We start from the raw sequence: 20,744 nt of genomic DNA, 5'->3' as shown, positions 1-20,744 counted from the left end.
GGTGGCGCGGGCGGCTGTGGGGGTATTGGGGGCCCCTTTTTCTCTGGAGAGCTCCCGTGGTTATTGGGTTTTTGGGGCTTTAAACTTAAGGTGACTCGTGCCGAGGATTTTTTTTTTTAAATAAAGCCATGTTTATTTTTAGTTTTGTCTGTAGCTACACGGTATTTTTGTTTAATTCGGATGTGGGATTGGATGGTTAAACCTTTCTTAGGGCTGAGAGGTCTCCGGATGGAGCGCAGTCTTAACATGGGTCGGAGGCTGCAGGGGTGGTACTCGAGGAGAAAATCTTTGGAAAAAATACTGCGCTTCCACCCAGAGTGACTGACTCAAAGGTGGATGTTGAGATACTGGATTACTGCAGCTTTGCAAACTGAAGTTGTTTCTGTAATGCTTCTTTCGGTACTGATGCCCTGAAAGATGTGAAGCTGTGGGGTGGACTGAAATTCTGGTGGCATGGTGTGGCCGAATTGCAGCTTCTGTGGCTCCCTAGCTAGAGTGGCATCTTAAAGTAAGCTTGGAAGGGAAGGGGCGTTGAAGAAGTCTTGGACACACATAGTTGGGGCATAGGGATTACATTCCTGTAACATAGTGGAAACCAGAAGCCCCATAGCTGATACTGGGAATTTCTAGAATGTGAAATATTTTGGATATATGTAATACTCATGTTTTAAGGCAAGGAGAGAGTTGGCCTTGGCCCTCGAGTGGGTGTAAGCAGGTCTCTGTAGCAAGCACTAAGTGTTGGTTTTCTCTCTGCAGTCTCACCGCAAGTTCTCGGCCCCGAGGCACGGCTCCCTGGGCTTCCTGCCCCGCAAGCGCAGCAGCAGGCACAGGGGCAAGGTCAAGAGCTTTCCCAAAGATGACCCCAGCAAGCCTGTCCATCTCACCGCCTTCCTGGGGTACAAAGCTGGCATGACCCACATTGTCCGGGAAGTCGACAGACCTGGATCTAGTATGTATTCATGCTCCTCTCAGTAGAGGAGGTGGGTTTGGTCAGGAATGGCAACAGGTGGCCTGTTCAGTAGCAGCTCTGGATTTTGGTCCTAGCTTGACTTCACCCTGTTTCGAGTCCTTAGTAGGTGGTGTATTTCTGCTGTAGCTGCTAGTTTCGTTTTGCATGGTAACAAGCTCCTTGGGGTGGCTCTTCTGGATGGGGGGACACAAGTCAGTTGCCTTCAGCGATTTGTTGGAGATTGTCCAGCTGCCATCCATTTTGCCTGTCCAGCTTTGCTGACCTTTCTACTAAGCCAGCCTCGAAGTTTGGCAAGGCATTAAATTATGATTTTAAAGCTGGTCACTTTACCCTGTATCATCTCTGTGAAAAGAACTGGAGTCATTTAACCTTTCATGTGAAGGACTTGGGAGTGAGAAAAAGCAGGTGGTGTTAGAGAGTTGCTGCTGGAATTAATTGTGCTGTATTTCTGTTTCCATTCAGAGGTGAACAAGAAGGAGGTGGTGGAGGCAGTCACTATTATAGAGACTCCTCCCATGGTCATTGTGGGCATCGTGGGATACGTGCAGACCCCTCGTGGTCTCCGTAGCTTCAAGACCATCTTTGCTGAGCACATCAGCGATGAGTGCAAGCGCCGCTTCTACAAGAACTGGTGAGAGAGCAGGGCCTTGGCTGGTCTCACGCCCTATGGTTCATATTTTTACTGCTGGCTTGCATGTGATCCTCCTTTTTGAGGAGGCTTTTCAGTAGTTAGGGTTTAGCTTTGATGGACTGGCTTAATTGTGGGATAGGCTGTAGGAATAGCTCCATGAGGGTGACAGCATAACATTAGGTAGTGCCCTTCTTGGTGTGGGTGCGGTGGCTTTGGGTTTGCCTGAGAGCTCCTCGACAGGCTACACATGATGATACTTCGACGGGCGGACATAAGGAAATCGCCTCTGGCGCTTGTTGTTGAGTGTCGAGTCCTGACTGTAGCCCTGTTTTCTCAGGAAAGGGGAAGACAGGTGTCACTTCTGATTGCCATTCCAGGCACCGCTGTTGTGATTGAAAATGTGCATTTGCCCAAGTGCGGCTCCAGCGTGTCTGGAGCTTCCAGCCTGTTTATGAACTTGGCAGGCTGAAAAGACGTCAGAGTGGAGCAATAAAGATCTCAGGGGTGTTTCAGTAACGACCTTGCTGTCGGGCACATAAGGGGGGGAAATTACAGTGTTTTAAAGCAGATCACAGTCATCTCACAATTGCTTTAAAGATCTGGTTTTTTTCTCTTATTGTTTGACATCTCTCTACAGTCTTTTGTTTTCTGTAGTGTGAATGTTAATGTGCTTTGGAATTCATGGCAGCTCCGCTCAGCTTTGGCAATTTTGCCACTGTCTGATGAGCTCCAGGCTCCGCTTGCCAGTGGAAAAGAGTCATTAGAAGCTGGCAATGAGCCAAAGCCAACTGAGGTGGCAGCTCCTTCCGCTCATCCCTGCTTCTCTGGGGGTTGATGAAGGGCTTAGCCAAACCTTGTCTCTGCTCTGCTCCTGAAGGCACAAGTCCAAGAAGAAGGCCTTCACCAAGTACTGCAAGAAGTGGCAAGATGAGGAGGGCAAAAAGCAGTTGGAGAAAGATTTCAATAGCATGAAGAAGTACTGCCAGGTTATTAGAGTCATGGCTCACACTCAGGTAAGTGCCTGTGGGACTCAGGTGTGCTGGAAACAGCTGAGACAGCAAGCTTGAAACTTGATCCATCTCTGTAGGGAGATTTCTGCCCTCCCCTACAGCTCGATGCTGACTATTCAGCACATTACAAATTAATTCTCTACAGAGCTGTGCTCACAGGATGTTTGAGGAGCCTTGGCAACCACTGGCAATCGTTTGAAGGAGTGTCTAAAGGAGACTGAGCTGTAGTAAGAACTTTTTGGGCACAGTCCTTTGCTAATGCCGTGTAGACCTGGACTCTTAATTCCAGCTACAAATAAAACCAGGCTGAACACTGAACTCAGGGGTTTGTGTGCTCAGCATCATTTTAGGCTGCATTCTGCACTCAGACTTCTGGTGGCTTGTCCTCCTCAGTGGGAGGATGTGTTCCACTGCGTGATGTGGTGGTGTCTCCTCAGCTGTCAGTGCTCTGACAGACTTTCTTGGGAGATGAATTAAATCTTTTGAGTTGGCTTTAAGTACAGTAAGATGGCTAATTTTGCTAGAATTAATCTCCTGTAGTGAACAGTAGAGGTAGGGTTGCAACTTCTATTGATTCTCTCACCAGTTCCCTCTGTACTAAATACAGTAGAAGTAACTGCAAATGCAGTCCAGCCCAAAGTGGCCTTAAGTGTGGCAGGCTTTATCAAACAGAATGGTTTGGGTTGGAAGGGACCTTAGAGATCATCCAGTTCCAACCCCCCTGCTATGGGCAGGGACATCTTCCACTAGACCAGGTTGCTCAGGCCCCTTTGCAGCCTGACTGAACAGTTGTAGGGGGTGTCGCATCCAGAGCTTTTCTGGGCAACCCATGCCAGTGACTCACGACCCTCATAATAAAAATAATCTTTCTTGGGTCTGATATAAATCCACCCTGTTTCAGTTGAAAGCTATTGTCTCTTGTCCTTCCTCAGTGGAATTTGGCTGATGGCTGTGGGGTTAGAGAACTCTGTGCTCCTGTGGGTAGCATATAAGTTCCAGGTGCAAAGACTTGCAAGCCGCTGTACAACCTTCCTTCTTATTGTAGGGCTTTCTTTAAGTTTCAGATCTTGGAAAATTATATTAGAAAAGATGATTAGGCCAGGGCTAGGATACTGGGCTTATTAATTAATACTGAGTCCATTTCAGAAGAGCAGGAGTTGAATGTCATTCTCTCTGTGTTGCAGATGCGTTTGCTTCCCCTGAGACAGAAGAAGTCTCACCTGATGGAGATCCAGGTGAACGGAGGCACTGTTGCTGAGAAAGTGGATTGGGCCCGGGAGAAGCTGGAACAGCAGGTGCCTGTGTCAACGGTCTTTGGCCAGGATGAGATGATAGATGTCATTGGAGTCACCAAGGGCAAGGGATATAAAGGTAAACACGTGGAAGTCCTTCTCTTTGTGATAGGATACAGTTTTTAATGAAATCTTGGCCTTGAGTTTTTACAAGTGCATGTGCCAAGAGCTAAAGAGGTAAATCCATATTGCTGTCACAGTTCAATGATGAGACCATGGAATGAGCGCTGGGCACAGCGCCTGATACCCGTGAGGAGTCATTCCATGCTGCCTTCCTTCTGAGAACACAGCCCAGGGACACCAGGGAGGGAGCTTCACCGGGAAGTGTTGATTCCCTGGATGCTGGATCTGCGCTTGCCTTTTGCTGCCTGCGGACTGCAGCTTGAAAGGCGGCTTAAGCTGTGGTTGAAGAGTTTGGTGACATCTCAGCTTGACAACACTTGTCATGGCTGCTTTGGTCCCTTGCAGGTGTCACTAGCCGTTGGCACACCAAGAAGCTGCCGCGCAAGACTCACCGGGGCCTGCGCAAGGTGGCCTGCATCGGTGCCTGGCACCCTGCCCGCGTGGCCTTCTCTGTGGCCCGTGCGGGCCAGAAGGGCTACCACCACCGCACCGAGATCAACAAGAAGGTTGGTGTCTCAGCTGCTGGAGAGGAATGAGAGCTGGCTGATGTCACTTGTTTTGTGACAGTGAGCAGAGCGGGCAGTTTTGCTTGGGGTGTTTTGCTCTGTTAGAATGTTGTTTTGGGGATCATGGCTGTGGTCTGTTAGGTTGAATAACTAAAATTCTTGTGTGGCCACGTGTTTTCGAAGTGCAACAGGCTGTTTCCTCTGAGCCTGTGTAGAATTCCTTGCATTTTATCTGATGAGAGGCTCTTTCTCCTACTTTTTACTAAGTAGAATTTCTTTACTTTTTTAGATTTACAAGATTGGCCAAGGTTACCAAATCAAGGATGGAAAGCTGATCAAAAACAATGCATCAACAGATTATGACTTGTCTGACAAGAGCATTAACCCTCTGGTGAGTTGCTGCAGCTCTGTGCGAAGAGTCTGCTTCTGAGCTGCAATCCTAAGAGGCAAATGGGTCTGGTATAAGTCACAAAATGATTGAATGAAGAGCTCTTGAAATAAGTCGGCTGCTATTGGAGGTGGTGGTGTTTAATCAGTCTCAGTATTGACTTGTGTAACTTGGAAATTGCATTTGTTACATGGCAATAGGACAAAGATGTTACAAACCTTGAATGGTACTTGTAAAGTTACAAGGAATAATTTAGCAAGACGAGCTTTTGCTGTTCTTTATAAAAGCCTTACAGCACGAAGTAAATTGCTGCATCAAGAAACTTCACCAGTGAAAGGCAGTACTGGAAACAGGATTTCAGTGGATGTGGCAATGGCCAAGGCCCAGAAATGGTGTGGATCTGTAGGCAGATGTGATCACTGGTCCTGCTTGGTACAGAGCACTGACTGTTCTCTCCTTGCTCAGGGAGGCTTTGTCCACTACGGTGAGGTGACCAATGACTTCATCATGGTGAAGGGCTGTGTTGTGGGGACCAAGAAGAGGGTCCTAACCCTGCGCAAGGTGAGTAGGGCAGCCTGCTGTCACATGGGCTGGAACAGTTTTAAGGAGCTGTACTGCCTCTGGTGCAGAATTCTTGTGATTGTAAGGACACTGGCAGAGTGGGGCTCGTGCTGCTGGGAGCTGACCAGTCTTCAGCCTTGGAGGCCAAAGATGCCGGGTGGATGGCTTATTGTCAAGTGTTCCTTGCACATGGTAGCAGCTGAGGTCAGAGTGACTGAGGGGGCGTTACCCGTGGAGGTGACAAGAAGTAGCCAGTGTACTGGAGGCTGAAAGGGCCGTGCTGCTGCTGTATACTCACCTGACATCTCTCTTTTTAGTCCCTGCTTGTGCAGACCAAGCGCCGGGCCCTGGAGAAGATTGACTTGAAGTTCATTGACACAACCTCCAAATTTGGTCATGGCCGCTTCCAGACAGCTGAGGAGAAGAAGGCTTTCATGGTAAGGGCATTTCCTGGTACCTTTGTTGTGTACCACCGTGTTGTCTTTGAGCTCATGGCAGCTGATAGCTTGGCCTTTGGGCTGTCACATAGCCAAAGTTTCTGTGGAACGGAAACTTCAGTCGAGGGGCCTCCTTCTGCCAACTTGGTTATAACTGCAGGGGGCCTGAGGTCTCACTTCCCCTGTGGCAACTCTTGGTGTCTGAGGAGGGTTGCCATGTTTGGGCACAAGTTGTTCAATGATGAAACGTGGAACAAGCACTGCTCCATATCCCCTTAAAGCAGCTCAGGGGGAGGGTCCTCACGGTGGCATTCCCAGCTCGTCACTTGCTGGAAAAAGCAGCCGGGAGCTCTGCGGGTGAGGCCCTGGCAGGAGCTTGGGGCCAAGCAGGAGCTTCCCCACCAGGTGGCACCAGCGTTGCTGCTCAGGCACATCCAGAGTCACCGGGTCAGCCCAGTGCGGCTGCGCCAGGTTTGGCTTCCCCCAGAACCTCTGGCTGTGGGGATGGGGCATAGGGTTTCCAATGGGTTTCAACATGGAGGGCTTTTTTTGCCTTGATTTCTTTACAGCTTTTGTGATTGGGATGTGATGTCTTTTGTGCAGACTGCTGTTTACATAGCTTGGTTTTTGTGGTTTTTTTTCAGGGACCACTCAAGAAGGATCGCATTGCAAAAGAGGAGACAGCCTAATGGGTGGAATGGTCCTGTGGCCCTGTGTGCTCTCAGACCAAAAAATAAATATTTTAAAGAAATTAACTTTGCCTCTTGGTATATACATTACTATGTCAAGCCTGGTACTCTGACTGCAGGTTCTACATGTGCATCAAACCAAAGAAGCAAGTAAAGCTCTAGTTCATTGAGCATCCACCTTATAGTGAGGTTCCTCTAAAGAGAATGAAGCTGCTGTTGCTGGTTTTGGAGAGCAAAGATTGTGGGTCAGAGCAAGGCTTGTCTGGTTGTGTGAAATAGTAAATCAGCAGGAGCCCTAAATGTGTTTGCAGTTGCTGAGGTATTAGTCCACATGTCAATCCTCACTTGGGTGGACAGAGAGCTTTGAGTCAAATGGGTTTAGAAATAACCCACGCAGTTCAAACCACTAAATTTTCGGTAGCTGGCAGATGCTGTTTGTTGCCATGGAAACCTTCCAATTTCTCTGTGGCAGGGGCTGTACAACCTGCACACTTTGCAAATGCAGTTTGTTGCTGTCCCTGAGAGCAGCAGAAGGCAGCAGGTAGTCTGAAAAATCCCAGCCTCACAAGAGCTGGCTATTCCTGAATGCACATAGTTTCCCTGCTGAAAGGCTACAGGAAGCAAGCCTGCCTGGGTGGGGAGGACAATCTGCATCCCACCCTCTGAGGAGGAGGGAGAGCTGTGAGTGCTGCTGGTGTTGTGTTACTGCCTGACTGAAAATACCCTGCTGGCTCCCGGGGAGATGGCTTGGTGTGTCCTTCACTGACCATAATTGGAGACATGGCAGCGATTGAGGCAGTAATTCCAGACTTTTGACACCAAAGTGTAGCACTGCCCTGAAATGGACCTGGGCTGGCCCTATTTGCTCTTAGCCGAAGAGGGGAAAGGTGGGATGTAGAGATTTTTTTCTTGTGGTGGTGCATGAGAGCCTTCTAAGAGTTAAAAGGTGGCAAGAAGGAGGAAAAACATTTACCTTGTTTCCCTAGAAACCAGACTGGATGACTGAAAGAGCTGCCTGGCTCCCTGTCAGCTTCATTTAACACAGGAACCTGCTGGCTGATTTCAGCCAAGTGAAATAAGAGAGGTCTCACCTGCTAATTTTTTTCCCCCCTTCCTTACAAGTCTCAAATTGGCAGGTAGGTGGAGAAGAACCTTAAATTAGTATTCCTCTGATGCAGAAAAGTGGAATTCCCAACCTTCATCCGGCCCGAGCCTGCAGGTTTATGGGCAGCTCTGAGGAGTGAGGTTTTTTCCCCCACCTGTTAGCCTTGGGTGGGCTTTTCACTTTTTAAAGCTGGCTAGGAAGGGTGTGGCTCTGAGCCAGCCCTGCCTGCTGCTGCTTCCATCTCACCAGTAAGATGCATCCAAGGGATTTGGGATTATCAGGATAAATGGATGTGTTGGGGGTGAGCATCCATGACAAACTATGGACTACCTTGATGAAAATCTCTAAAAGCACCTGATTTTACCATCCCTTATGGGAGCTCTGGAATGCTGCTGATTTTATTTTGAAGTGACATTGGCAGCAGAGGGAATTTTTAGTCACATTGGCACCTAAGTAGATGGAAGCAGTCGTTAAGGAATATCATTGTTGAAGATGCTCGGCCTGTGTCTGGCAGAAGGAGTTACTTTGTCTTGGAACCCAGTGTCAGACTTGGGTTTGTTTATTTTTGGAGCAATGGTTGCTGACTGATAAAACAGCGGATGGTGGGGGAAAAAAAACCCACAAAAGCAGTTTCCTGGAATCCCGGGGACATCCAATGTCAGGAGATGGCGCTCCTTCCTCTGTAGACACTTGTCGCCGAGGGCTGGCTGGTGGGACTGGCCTGGAGAAAAGCCCTGCTTAGCCGGGACACCCGGGCTGTGTGAGTCCTCTCGACCCCTCTGAGGGCTTCCTGGGGAGCCCCACGGCACCACCCGGCTGCTTTGCTGGGGGGCTCCTGGGAACCTGTTTTGGGAGGTCCCTGCCAAGCCATGTGGGTGGGGAGTGGAGCCATGGGATACCAAGCTGGCTTTGGCAATGCCTCCTGCTCCTAAAACCTGGGTCCACCCTGCAACCCTCATCTCCCAGCCTTCCTGCTCCTGCAAAGCATGTGTCCTCTGTTTTGGGGACAATCCCCAGTGCAAGAGGCAGCAATTGTTGCAGGTCACACATTGGTCCAGCAGCTCCTGAGAGCCAAGAAATGTTTAAGGGCGACTTAGGCTTTTTTTCAAATGACTTTGAGCTTTTTCTTTTTGGCACTGTCATATCCTGCAGCTCTATGAATGCTGTGGTGGTGCTGCTTGAGTGCATCTTCTCTGCTCCAAAATGTCCAACAACATCCAAGTCCAGGCAGAAAAGATCCCACACTCTGGTGATGCTCAGACCAACCCGAGAGCCACAGGAGGACAGGGACAGCCCTGACCCTGCTGAAAAAACATCAGATGCCGTGGGAATGTGCCCTGTCCCAGCTGGTGGTGGGAGGGCTGCGGCTGGGAAGCGGGACTGGGTTTCACCCCCAGCACCCGGTGCTCCCCAGCTGCTGGCGGTGCAGGGGCTGGGATCCGGCGCTCCCGGGTGGGGGCCACTTTTCCAGGAGCATCTGGCCCCAGCGCTGCCGCCTCTTTTCCTTGCCGAAGATGAAACGAGATGCAGCTGTGATGCTGGAGCAGAGACCTTAGAAGTGTGTAAGGATGCCTGGGGGGGAAAAAAATTGGGTTCAAGTTGGAGGTCTTGGCTCCCGCAGTGAGCTTCACAAGTGGCCCAGCTGACACCCTGCCTTCCCACCCCGGCCCCTGCCTTTGATCCCAGTGACAAGCAGGCAGCTTCAAGTATGCTCGATGGGGGAGAAGGGCTGACGAAGGTGCCCCGGGGGAGCCGTGGCCGGGTTCACGCACTGCCGCAGCTTTTCTGCCAGAGCAGCTCCGCCGGGCTGTTCAGAGGGCGGCGTGTGTTTGATTTGCAGCCCCCCCAGCCTGAGGACTTCTTTTGTACCTGACAACGTGCTGGCTTCTCACCAACTCTTAGAAGTGCCTGTGGGACCTGGGGACATGGATGTGGTGGGGAGTGGTTCCCCACAGAGGAACTCCCAGCATGGGGCAAAGGGGTGGCAGGCAGCCCTGCTCCAGGACTGCAGCTCCCGGTACCAAGGCAAAGCCAAAGCTGAAGATCTCCCATTCCCAAGGCCTTCTTGCCATGGAGATGTCAATAGCCCTGGTGCAGCACTGCTCCCTGGCTGGGCATGGGACTTACAGGAGCCCACGTGAGTTTGGGGAAGTTTTTTCTTTCCTTCCCCCAGCATGGTGCGGGAGAATCATGTGTTTCTGTGGCGACCAATGGGCAGACTGGGGAAGACTAAATTTATCTTCTACAGTCTCCCAACTTCCCCAACACACTGGGGCTGTCCTCCCTTCCTGGTAGGGACAGCCCCTGTGCCAGGGTCCCCTGGATACCCAGGTGCCACCCAGCTCCCCACAAGCCCCAAAGCACTCCGATGTCAGGCAGCACGCTCGGTAGCATGTGGGGCATCAAATTCAAACCCAAGGACTGAATCAGGGAAAGACGTACACCTGGATCTGGCTTGGAGACCTAAGGGACACAGGGACAGCTCTCTGTCTCTGAGGCTGTCCACTGGGCTCAGGTATCACTTCACACCCAACTGCCACATCACAAGGCTTTTAAAATATGTATTTTTAAACTTCTTTATTGACACCAGTGGCAGTAGAGACTGAATTAAGCCAACAGGGGCCATTCCCGCTGGGCACAGCCATGCAGGCAGTCAGTGAGAGAAGCTACCCCCACATGTATCATTCCACAGGGATAATTCCCCCTCAGCTTTGTGGCTGGAGCTGTCTGCTGTGTGCTCTGCTCCTATCTGCTGCTGTATTTGAGGGGGATGGAAACCAAAGCTCATTATTCCCCTTGGGAATCAGCCAGCAACCGGGGCTCTGGGAGGCCGGGTCGGCGAGGAGCTGTTGATGATGGAGGTATTTATAATCTTTGTTTGGTTCCAGCAAGGCTGGACGCCCACTCCCGCTTCCCTCCATACAATAAGATCAAACAGCTCTGGGACATTTCCTTGCTCCTTGCAGATGAAATTCTTGCATCTGCTGACCTGCTCCGCCCTGCCTGGGGCTGTAGCCTCTTCCTTCGCTCAAAGACCTGGAGGGCTGCTGCTGCTGTTTCTTCTGCCCCAAAACTGGGGACTTGCTCATTTTTCCTGCCTCACTCCCCTCCATTTTCAGAGCTTATGGGCAAGGGGTACAGGACTAAGACTGTAGCACCTTCCCCACCTCAGCTTCATTCCCTCTCCCACTTCTGAAGGATCTCAGCTGTGTTTGATGGGTCACGTGTGGGCTTTGCCCATGGATATCACTGCACCTGAGGCAAGAAAGCAGGAGTATGCTTGCCCATGGCAAGGGCAAGGTGCCTGGCAGGAGCACACATCTGTCCCACACATCCATGCTCTTCTTCAGTGGCTGGCCCTGGTGCCAAGCAGGGATAAGGAGAGGGTGAGGTCCTAGGAAGGCAGTACACCTGTGCTGGGCAGGTTGTCTGCATCACGGATGATGTGGAGGCAGGATGTACATCCTTGCTGTTGGAACCTCTTGCTGCTGGCCTCATCCCAGCCCAAGGCCCTCAGCCATGTAGCCGTATTGGGGATCTCATCAGACCCTTCCACCAAAGGCCATTTTGCTCTGGGGATCCCTCCCAGAGGCTGAGCAATGTGAGACCACCACCACCACTGCTGCCAGAGATGCAGGAGGAACAGTGTGCAGCACCTCTGGGGAGGTGACACAACACTGGCAAAGGTCAACCGTCTCCTAGGCTCTGCTTGAGGCAGAGTGGAATCATCCCCTGGCACCCAGCCACTGGCAAATACCAGCCCCGATTCACCTACCTCCTCTCCAAGAGAGGTTTTCCTGCCAGGCAGGAGCAGGCCCCAGGGATACCAGCCAGTTGGTTGAAGCTGTGGCTGGCCATACTCCAAGCCATTCTGTGCTGTCCTGTCCATCTCCCAAGGAGGTTTCCATTCCCCTCTCCAAGCAGGAGTCTTCCCAGGTGTCCCTGGTATTGAGGGGCTGCTGGTGTGGCAGGGGAGCCTGGCTGTGGGCAGGAGACACAGCTGCTTTGCATGTCCCCCCTCACGGCACAGCTCATGCTCAATCTTTCAACAGGTCCCTGTGATCAAGGGGTAAATTATGGGTGTCAGGTTTGGGGCAGCCAAGAGGGGATTTTGGAAGGGGGAGGTGGCAGGGAGCAGCACGTGTGAGTGGCTGGAGAAGGACAGAGCAGGGTGGTCCACAGCTGGATTTTGGTACCTTCACAGCATCTCCTTGTGGAGCATGCCTGAGTTTCAGGCTGTGCTTGGAGGGCTAAAATGCACATCACCCCCCACTTCGAGCCTTTGGCATCCCTTCTTCTTCAACCCAAGCCTTCATCCCAAAAGGAAACCCTTGGTACTGTCCCCCCATGCCTTCCTGCTCCTCCTTCTTGCCCCCAGGGTGCTGAGCTGGGTCTCTGCGGTGCGGAGCGTGGGATGCGTGCCAGAGGAAACAGCGGAGACGGCGGCGGGGCAGGGACCCAGGTGTGAACCCACACAGGTAGCAGGGCTGTGACTCAGCCATCCGAGAGAAAGCGCCGCGGTGCCCCAGCTGTCGGCACGGCCGGGGCCGGGAGGGCTCCGGCGGGGAAACCAGACACACCACTGGCCTCACTGCTCACCGGCGTTTTGCTCCAGCAGCCGTGCTTGGCTGCCCTGGGGCTGCTGGGGTGCAGGACCATTGAGCTTTCAAATTCAGCTCATTTCATTTCCATGGGAAAAAGCACCTCTTTCCCCTGGAGACCCAAGAGACACAAGTACCCCAAAGATTTTCCACCCCTGCATCCAGCCTAGTGTCAGAATCTGATGGGGTCCAACCATGGAGACCCTTTCTCCTTGCAGGCAACCTTCCCTGCTCCTTCTCTTCCTCTGCAAAGAGTTAAATCTCTCTCCAATTCAGCACCTTTTCCCCTCCCTCCTGCCCCCGGGATAATGTTTAACCGAGCTCATTGCTAATTAAATATTGATGACCTCAGGCAGGTTTTGTTATCGTCTGGAAACACCTGATGCATGTGTCACCAGAAAGAGTTTTTCTTGTCTCAAGTACACCGGCAATCCTTGAACTCATGTTGGCTTTTCCCTTCCCCCCCCGCCGGCCGCCCCTGCCCATGGGCACCGAGGCTTTGCTGGCAACCGAGCCACTCCGACTGGTGTGGGCTTGTTGTAGCCACTCCTAATGGCAGGGGACAGACACGGTGGGAAGGAAAGTTTTATTCCTCCTTTCCTTTCCCAAAGCATGGCCATTGCTGCCCACCACCCACAGCCGAACAAGCTCAGCTTGAACTTGGTGGACTTTGATCTTCTCGGGCTGAGTCAGTTCTTTCCCAACTCCAGTGAGTATGAGGATGACCCTGCTTGGAGTTTGGCTCTCCAAAATATCTCCTGGGATTTCCCAGGGGAGCAGTGAAGTCCCACAAGGAAAACTCATGATTCCTTCTTCCCCTGTCCCCGAGGACAGAATTGGAGCAACACTGCCAGGATGAGCAGGCAGGAGCCAAACCCCTTAAAGGCTGCAATGGAGAATGGGATAGGAAAAAAAGGGAGCAATAGAGAAAGACAGTGAGAAAAGGGAGGCTGTGTAGGGGTTGGAGATGTTCTGGGAAGCGGGTGTGAGTACATTTTAGGCAAGATGGACTTTTACAAGGCAGAGCCATATCCTAGATGGGTTTGGGACAGCTGTCCCCCCTAGCTGGATGTGTGGAAGTAGAGGGGACTCCTCAGGAACTGCACGGCAGCTGGGGTTTCCTGCCAAGTCCACCAGCCTTGTGAACGGCCTCTGAACCTTTCTGTTCAAGAAGGTCTCTCAGCCCTGCAAAAATTCTTGGGGGTGGTTTTCTTTGTGGAGAGGAGCAGAGCCTTTGCTGACATCATTTTCACACTCTGCGGTATAAATAGCCAACCTGAAAAACAAAGGAAAACTCCCCATGAAGACCATGTAAGGCAGAGCTACAGTTGCACCATTTATTTATTCGCTCGCCGTAGCTATTTCCTGCCTCTGTTGGTCAGAGACCTCCTGTGTTGGCCAAAAATCAGATTTCCTCCCTTGCCAGGAATTTATGGATCAGCAGCACTGATGGTAACGAGGGAATTACAACCCCCTGGCCCTGACAGGACAAACTCCTGTCTACAGTTGGCCTCGGTCCCACCAGTTGCTCCAAGGCCTAGCACATCTGCTGAGCATCTACAGGGTAGGGCAGTGGTGATCTCCCCTTGGAACAGTCAAGATCAGGGCTGAGGCTGGAAGGTGCAGTAAGGCTGGAGGAATCAGCAAGGCTGGAGGCAGTACCTTACTCCCTCCAGCAGCTCTGCAAGGCTGGTCTTTGCTGGATGTTGCATCAGGCAGGACTTCTTCAATCTCTAGGACCTCTCTTGGGTTGCACCCCCTCCAAGCCACCCAGAGCCGCAGTGGGAAGCAGATGCCGTGTTAGAGTGGGGCACACTGGAAAGGTTTCCAGGCCATAGAGCCAGGGGAGTGTCACTAGGGCACACCCAGAGCCGGTTTTTGCTGTCCCCCAGTCTGCAGGTCCCTGCCGTGCGAGGCAAAGGGAGCACTCGGTCAGGGACGAGCGCAGCACCTGGGAGGGGGAGGGCGGCGCAGACACGGACCCGGCTCGTTCAACAAGCTGGAGCGTGGCTGCAGATGCACCTTCTCCAGGCTCCAGCTGCGCTCCGGCTCTGCAGCTCCTTCCCAGTGCTTGTTGCTGCCTCCAGACCTGCCAGCAGATCAGTCTCTGCATGTGCTTCCTCGCTTGCTCCAGGCACCATCAGCCAGGCCTGCTCCAGCCCCTTCTTCCCTTGCCCCAGCTGTGCTGGCCAGCTCTGCTGGGAGGGCAGCAGCTCCTCGGCAGGAAGCGGTGGCCAGCAGCTGGGGATGGGACCTCCTTCAGAAGATCCAGGCAAACATTTTGGGCCATGGGTGAGGGTTCCCTGAATTTCAGACCTCCATGTGGGATGCTAAGCAATCCCAGCTCTCATTTGGGCATGCCTGGGGTGGAGGGGTGGACGCACTGGTCCAGGACTGCTGGTGCATGGGAGCAGGTGTCTGCAGGCATTAGCTCCCTCGGTGCTGCCTCCAGCTCTGCTCATGGATGAGGACAGATTGCAATTACCCCTGTCTGCTCCCCAAAAATGCTGTGTCCCCTGGGAAATGGAGCTGGGTTGGCAAGGGAGAGCACGGCATGGTACCTTGTTGCTCTGCTGACCGCTGATGGGGACAGGAGCTGGGAACAGTGGGGACAGTGAGTGTCAGAACTGCTTTGCCTGGCCACCGTGGCCAAGGTGTGGGGATGGAAGGACCTGCTGGCATGGAGTAATTCCCCGTTCTGGCTGCTCGCTCCCCTGCCTGAAATCCCCCCTGTGCACGAATAGCCCCAGGGGCAGGGATGAGGGGGGTGCCAAAGGTTGGTGTGAGCTGTTTGGAGGTCTGACTCTAGGGAGGGTCCCATCCAGAGGACTGTCTCCTTGGTCATTGTTATCAGGATAATTCTCCAGCCGCTCGAATCCTGTTTTTGTGCTGGTGTTGCCTGGCTCTACGGGAGTGAGGGGGGAGAAACACAGGAAACGGTAGCGACGGAAGCAGAATCATCTCCTGGAGGGAGCGAAGAGCTGCTGACGCCACTGAGGGGAACAAAGAGATTCAGAAGGAGTTACACATGGGCTTGTGCTGGAGACAGCCCAGACAAGTAGCCTCAGTCCCAGCTTACGGCACACCTCACGCCCTTCCAGCACGCTGCACCTCCATCTCCCGCAGCCCAACCCCCTGCACTGAGTTCTGGGGTGCAAAGAGGCCTCGGGGGGACCCCAGGTGAGGAGAGGAGACAGCTGTGAACTAATGCTGCCAGTTGTTCTTGGCATGGAGAAGCCCTGGAGAGGTGGAATTGTCCTCTGCTCTAGCCCCAGCTGCTGCAGAAGCTTTGGCTGGTGCGGTGGAGCAAGAGTTGCCATGGGAACAGCACAGCACGCGGTGGCAGCGTGGGCGCCAGCCTCGCTGCTGCCTCAAGGCTCTCCCCGCCAGCTCCCCCAAATGCCAGGGGGCTGTCCCCACGCCTTGCACGCACAACGGGCCCTCTATCCCCCAGGCACAAAAAGAAACTCTGAGTAAAAAGGTCAGAGGGCCTGGCATCCATCTGACCCAGGGTCAGGAGGAGCATGCAATCCCCTGCTTGGCAAAGTCACAAGCTGCCCCTGTCCTCATCCCCACCCATGGCACCTTTCAGGTCCTAAGGAAGCCCCCATGTGCTTCCTCTCTCAAAGGCACAGCTCAGGAGCGTTGCATCCCAAGTGCCAAGGGATCTTCCGTGTGGCTCTGGGGCAGGAAATCCACTCTCCCAGAACGGAGCAAAGCCCTTGGGTCTCCTAGCTGCTGGCCCTGTGGGGTGCAAATGCCCAGCCAGGCTGGGCTGGGGAGCTCTCTAAGTCCTGGCCTTGAGTGTGGCAGTGGAGTGTGATGACAATGAACATAGCCTTCACCTCAATGCACTTGTGCCAAGGCAATTCCCCCCATCCAGCCCCCATATCCCTAATTCCAAGAAGAGGACATGTACCAAAACTGCAAGTAATGAAGACACATTTTCTGTTACAAGGGGCAGCATTCACGTCTCAGATCCTTCTGTGGCTGAGGAGTAAGAGCCCATCCCAGCCCCATCAGATGTAGACCCCCCTCCCTTCCATAACCCCATCCCCATGGCATGTGCACTGCCTGCTCCAGAGCCAGGGAGGAGGACTTCCCCCGTCAGTGATGCCATGAGGTTGGCTGGTGCTGTGGGACACTGGGAACCATGGAACCATTTGGTGCAGCACTGCTGGGGGAAGCTTACAGCACCCCTACCCTGCTGCCTGCGGAAAGGGCAGCACAGCCAGGATGCTGCTGTTGCCAGGAGTGCCTCTAATCCCCAAGGTCTGCCTTCATGAGCAGTGTTTGTGGCTGGAACATAAGCGTCAAAATATCATCAGTCCCTTATCTGCAACATATCTGGGTCCTTTTGGTACCTACCCAGCCTCCAAAAATAGCCTAGCAGAGAAAAAGAATATATTCCTAAAATAGCACCACTGCTTGGGCTCGCCCATGCTGGAGCTGACACCTGGTTAAGTGCCCACTGCAGCTTTGCAGGGAGATTTCAGATCTATTCTCCTGCGCTTTCCCAGCCTAAAATAGCAGCCACACCTCACTGCACTGGGAGGCTGGCAGGTGCTTTCCAACTTTTGCCCAAAGCAGTGCCAGCTGCTGCCTGGCCGCCCTGTGCCACTGCAGGGCACCGCCCTTGGCTGGCCTGTGTAAGCCCCAGGCAGTGCCCACACTGCTCACGCGTCCCCCGGCGGGGCAGGGAGGTGTGTGAAGCCCTGGAGCACGGCAAGGGCCAGGTGAGTCACCCCTAGGGATGCAGCCAGCGGTGTGGGAGGAGAGGGCTGCCTGCCTCTCCTGAAAAGGAGAGCTGCTGAGGAGGAGGAAGCTGGGAGGAAGGAAGGCCTTGTTTGTCTGTTCCCAGAGCAGTGCAGGAACTGCTATATGAGGAATTACCTGACCTCAAATCTCCAGATGCTTTTCACTAACTTCCTCATTTGAGCCTCCCCCAGCTCCTGCAATCTCGCCCTGTGCTCTGCTGCTGCCTCCCCTGAGCTACCCCAGCACTGGCAGCTGGTTTCCTCCAGGCTGCAAGGACCCTTCCGCCTCCTCATGCTCCGAATTTATCCACACCTGCTCTTCCTCCTGGATGGACCACGTTCACTCTGCATATGGGAATCCAGAAGCCCAGCTCTGCCAGGCAGGCAGGGCTTGGCCACCTGGAAAGGCAGGGAAAGCCATGGTGAGTGGGTGGTTCATGAGCTTCCAGTTACAGGGAGGATGCTGCAGGTGTGGGGCATCCTGTGGGATGCTCTGTGGGACCCAGGTGGGAAACTGGGGGCTCAGGATGTAGGAAATCAATGCTCTGCATCTATCACTGACATATGCTGGCCTTTCACACACGTTCTGATCCTCCATACCTCGTGCTGCTCCCTGTGCAGCCCCTGCCTCATGCAGTGTCGCACAGCCGGACTGCTCGGCATCCGTGAGGGATGAGGGGATAAGACTGTGACCCAGAGGTTTCATGCTCTTTGGAGACTATTGCTTCCTCTCTTGCCCAGCCCTTTAGAAGGTCTGGGCAAAGATGTTTATGCAGAATACAAAAGGTTTAAGCATGTGTGTTGGATTCTGAGGGATGGAGCCCAGCGTGGGATAAATGCCGATCTGGGAGCAGGATCCAGCACTGCTGCTCTTCATACTGAACAGTGTTTCCTGGGGCAAGTGGTGGAGGAGGGGTGAGGCTGCCGGGTTCAGGAGGGCTGGGAATCATGAAGCTAAGGTGCTCCCAGGGAGTAGGATGTAGTCAGGGGCTGAGGTGTGTCGGAGAGCAGGGACGGAGGCACATGTTACTGCAGAACAAACTGGGGACTGCCACGTGTGTCCAGGATCAGGGCTGAGAAAGGACACATGGAAGGGTGTGCAGAGGAAGGGGAGATCAGCAATGCCATGTGCTGAATGGAGTAGAGCAGGGATCTGTTTGGATCAGGGAAGACTTCTCTTTCAGGGATCATGCTGGGAATTGAGTAGGTGCTCAGAGTACCTCCCAGGACAGAGGTACCCAAAAGCAAGATTGAGGGATAGAGGACAGTGGAAATGGATTGCTGAGGTATGTGAGGGAGAGCTGGGAAGGTAGGGAATGGCAAAACCTTTGTTTTCCTCCAGGGAGGATCTGTTCAACTGCAGACTCTCCAGTTCTTTGCAACCTCATAGCACCCCACCAACCCATGGATAAATTAGGGTCTGAGACCTTCCAGCCTGGGGCAGGAAAGGGAGATACGAGTCAAAACAACAAAAACAGCACTCTGAGGAGGCTAATTTCAAGGTTGGGACGGATCTTCTGAAATAACAGGTTATTTCTAGGCCTAGGAAATGAACCAAGTAGCCCACAGGCCCAGAAGGAACCATGGGGAGCTCTCACGGTCTCATACCTCTGCATTCAACACCCCGTTGTGCAAGCTGAGGTCACTGGTCATTGCAGAGGACAGGAACTCAGAGAGAGGAAGAGGGGACAGGATGCTTGGCCAAAATACCTTAAGAAATGATGTTAAGGATATCCCCTCTCCTCCAGAGCCAAGATGTGACCGTACCTCCCCAGGGCTCCATGGAGAGCAATGGTGAGAGGGTCACTTGAAGCAGGAGAGGTTGCTCCAAACCTCTCCCCAGCTCCATCACTCTTCCTGGCCTTCCTCTGACTACAGGTTCCCCCGTCCCTTTTTTTTTTCATTTCAACATGAGAAGCAGCAAATGAAACCTTCCAAGCCCAAGCAAACAGGATAAACATGGGTCAAGACTGAGCAGGGAGTGATGTAATGGCAGTGGCATGAGATTGCTGATCTGGGAGAAGCCATAGCGACAATGTGACAGGTTTTAGGGGTTTGGAAGAGCAAACAGACTTGTGCTGCAGCAGCAGGAGAAGCAGAAGCCAGCCTGAACATCACATTGAACCCTTCAAGCACAATAGCCTGTCCAATTCCACTGCCCATCTGAACAAGAGTTTGCCATTGCTCAAGTAAGCTGTTAACCCCAGCAGTGATTTCCTGGGGAGGTGGGGGAAGCCCTGCCAGCACAGGGATCAGAAGTCCTGAGGGGCCATGCCCATGCTTCTTGGCCTGCCTCTGTCTAGCAGAAAAGTTACGGCTGAAGGACTCAGTCGCCTCAGGCAGGGAAGGTGGTACAGCCCCTTAGGGTCCCTTCAGTCACCCGATGGACAAATGTGACCGTTTGAACCTTAAAATCCTCAGCAGAGCCCTGTGGAATGCTGATGGTTATCCAAAGAGAGGGGGCTGTGGTCATGAGCAAGAATGTGGCAGAACTCGAGGAGAGATGCACAGCTTTACTGGTTCCTGGGAAAGGAAGCCACCATCTGCTATCAGAGAGAGGAAGTGATGGAAGAGCAATTTCATTAGATAATCTCTCTAATTAAGACAGGTGACAGGATACAAATTTCCCTCCTGGAGAGACCTTTGTGGAGACCTCAAGCAAAGATGCTTCTGACCTTGTCCTTCCAGTCAAGGCCAAGTGCCAAAGCGAGAAGGGAAGCTGCGGGTCCCCAGCACCCTCTTTGCTGCTCCCCAGTGCCTGAGCCCCTCTGGGTTCTGGGATCGCTCTGCAGGCCTGGCTGGGGATGCTGGGAACTGGTAGCCAGACCAAACCAAAGTGTTCCATATCTAGGACAGAGAGATCCACAGCACCAGGCTATGAGCAAACCTGCCTTCCTTTGCCGGTCAACATCTGCTGAAGGCCCTTACTCAGGCTGTGCATAATCCTGGCAGCTGCGTCATTCTTCCCCTCTACCCAACCCCCTTTTTCCCCTGAAGAAATTTCTACGAGATTTTTTTTTTAATTGGCTTTGTCTGTTTGATCCCTAGTTCCTATCCAGGCCAAACAAGGAATGCATCTTACTGGAGACAGGATAGAGGACTCTTGGAGTTAATAGTTTTCTCCATTGTCTTTCAAATGTGTGCTGAGATGTCCGTAGCTGGGGGACCCATTGTGCTGCCTTCCTGCTTGTTTTTCCAACAGTCTCCAGTGAATAAAAGCAATGCAGAGCTTGTAATACACTTTCCATGACCTCTAATCTTGTGTACGATCTATCTCAATTGCCAGGTCGAATACAGCATTCATTAGCAGTGGTTCCACCTCCATCTCATCTACTTCTCCAAAACCCAGCCCCAAGCTATCCCTGGCTGGCTGCAGTTTCCCTTGTCTGCACCACCATCTCCACTGCTCTCATCCATACCTTCTTGTCCCTCCTCCCTTCTTTCTGCTCTCCAAAGTCGTGTGTCCTCCCCCCTTGCCCTGAGCATTTGGTCTCTGGAGGTGCTGGCAGAGGGGTGGCTGTGGCAGGGAAGTGACAGATCCTGGTGAAGGAATGCCTGCACCTTCAGGAACGTACATCCTGGGGACCATCCTACCTCCCCATGCCATCACGAGTGGATTGGGGTGATGCCACGGGGTGATGCCACGGGGTGATGTTGGGTTACCAGCACTGGCA

General features: G+C 52.8%; 1 protein-coding gene across 1 annotated transcript; it reads left to right on the top strand.

Annotated features, from left to right (window-relative positions):
* The first annotated feature begins 737 nt into the window (after positions 1 to 737).
* RPL3 (ribosomal protein L3) lies at positions 738 to 6,673 on the top strand. The gene is made up of 9 exons (XM_017738003.1): positions 738 to 949; positions 1,433 to 1,601; positions 2,479 to 2,614; positions 3,796 to 3,982; positions 4,372 to 4,532; positions 4,822 to 4,923; positions 5,386 to 5,481; positions 5,799 to 5,918; positions 6,563 to 6,673. The coding sequence occupies exons 1-9, from the start codon at positions 910 to 912 to the stop codon at positions 6,605 to 6,607; spliced, it is 1,056 nt and encodes a 351-aa protein (XP_017593492.1). The 5' UTR covers positions 738 to 909; the 3' UTR covers positions 6,608 to 6,673.
* The last annotated feature ends 14,071 nt before the right edge of the window (positions 6,674 to 20,744 follow it).

This window comes from Corvus brachyrhynchos, unplaced genomic scaffold, assembly GCF_000691975.1.
Source record: "Corvus brachyrhynchos isolate BGI_N302 unplaced genomic scaffold, ASM69197v1 scaffold56, whole genome shotgun sequence".
NCBI classification, from domain to species: domain Eukaryota; kingdom Metazoa; phylum Chordata; class Aves; order Passeriformes; family Corvidae; genus Corvus; species Corvus brachyrhynchos.
Note: the sequence above shows the minus strand (reverse complement) of the source record. Positions and strands in the feature narration are given on the sequence as shown.

What these genes read in the sequence shown, in the direction of transcription:
- RPL3 (XM_017738003.1), top strand. Translation starts at nt 910, where the DNA reads ATGACCCACATTGTCCGGGAAGTCGACAGACCTGGATCTA. An exon ending in AGTCGACAGACCTGGATCTA is followed by an intron (nt 950 to 1,432) that starts GTATGTATTCAT and finishes GTTTCCATTCAG; the next exon opens with AGGTGAACAAGAAGGAGGTG. An exon ending in GGGTCCTAACCCTGCGCAAG is followed by an intron (nt 5,482 to 5,798) that starts GTGAGTAGGGCA and finishes CTCTCTTTTTAG; the next exon opens with TCCCTGCTTGTGCAGACCAA.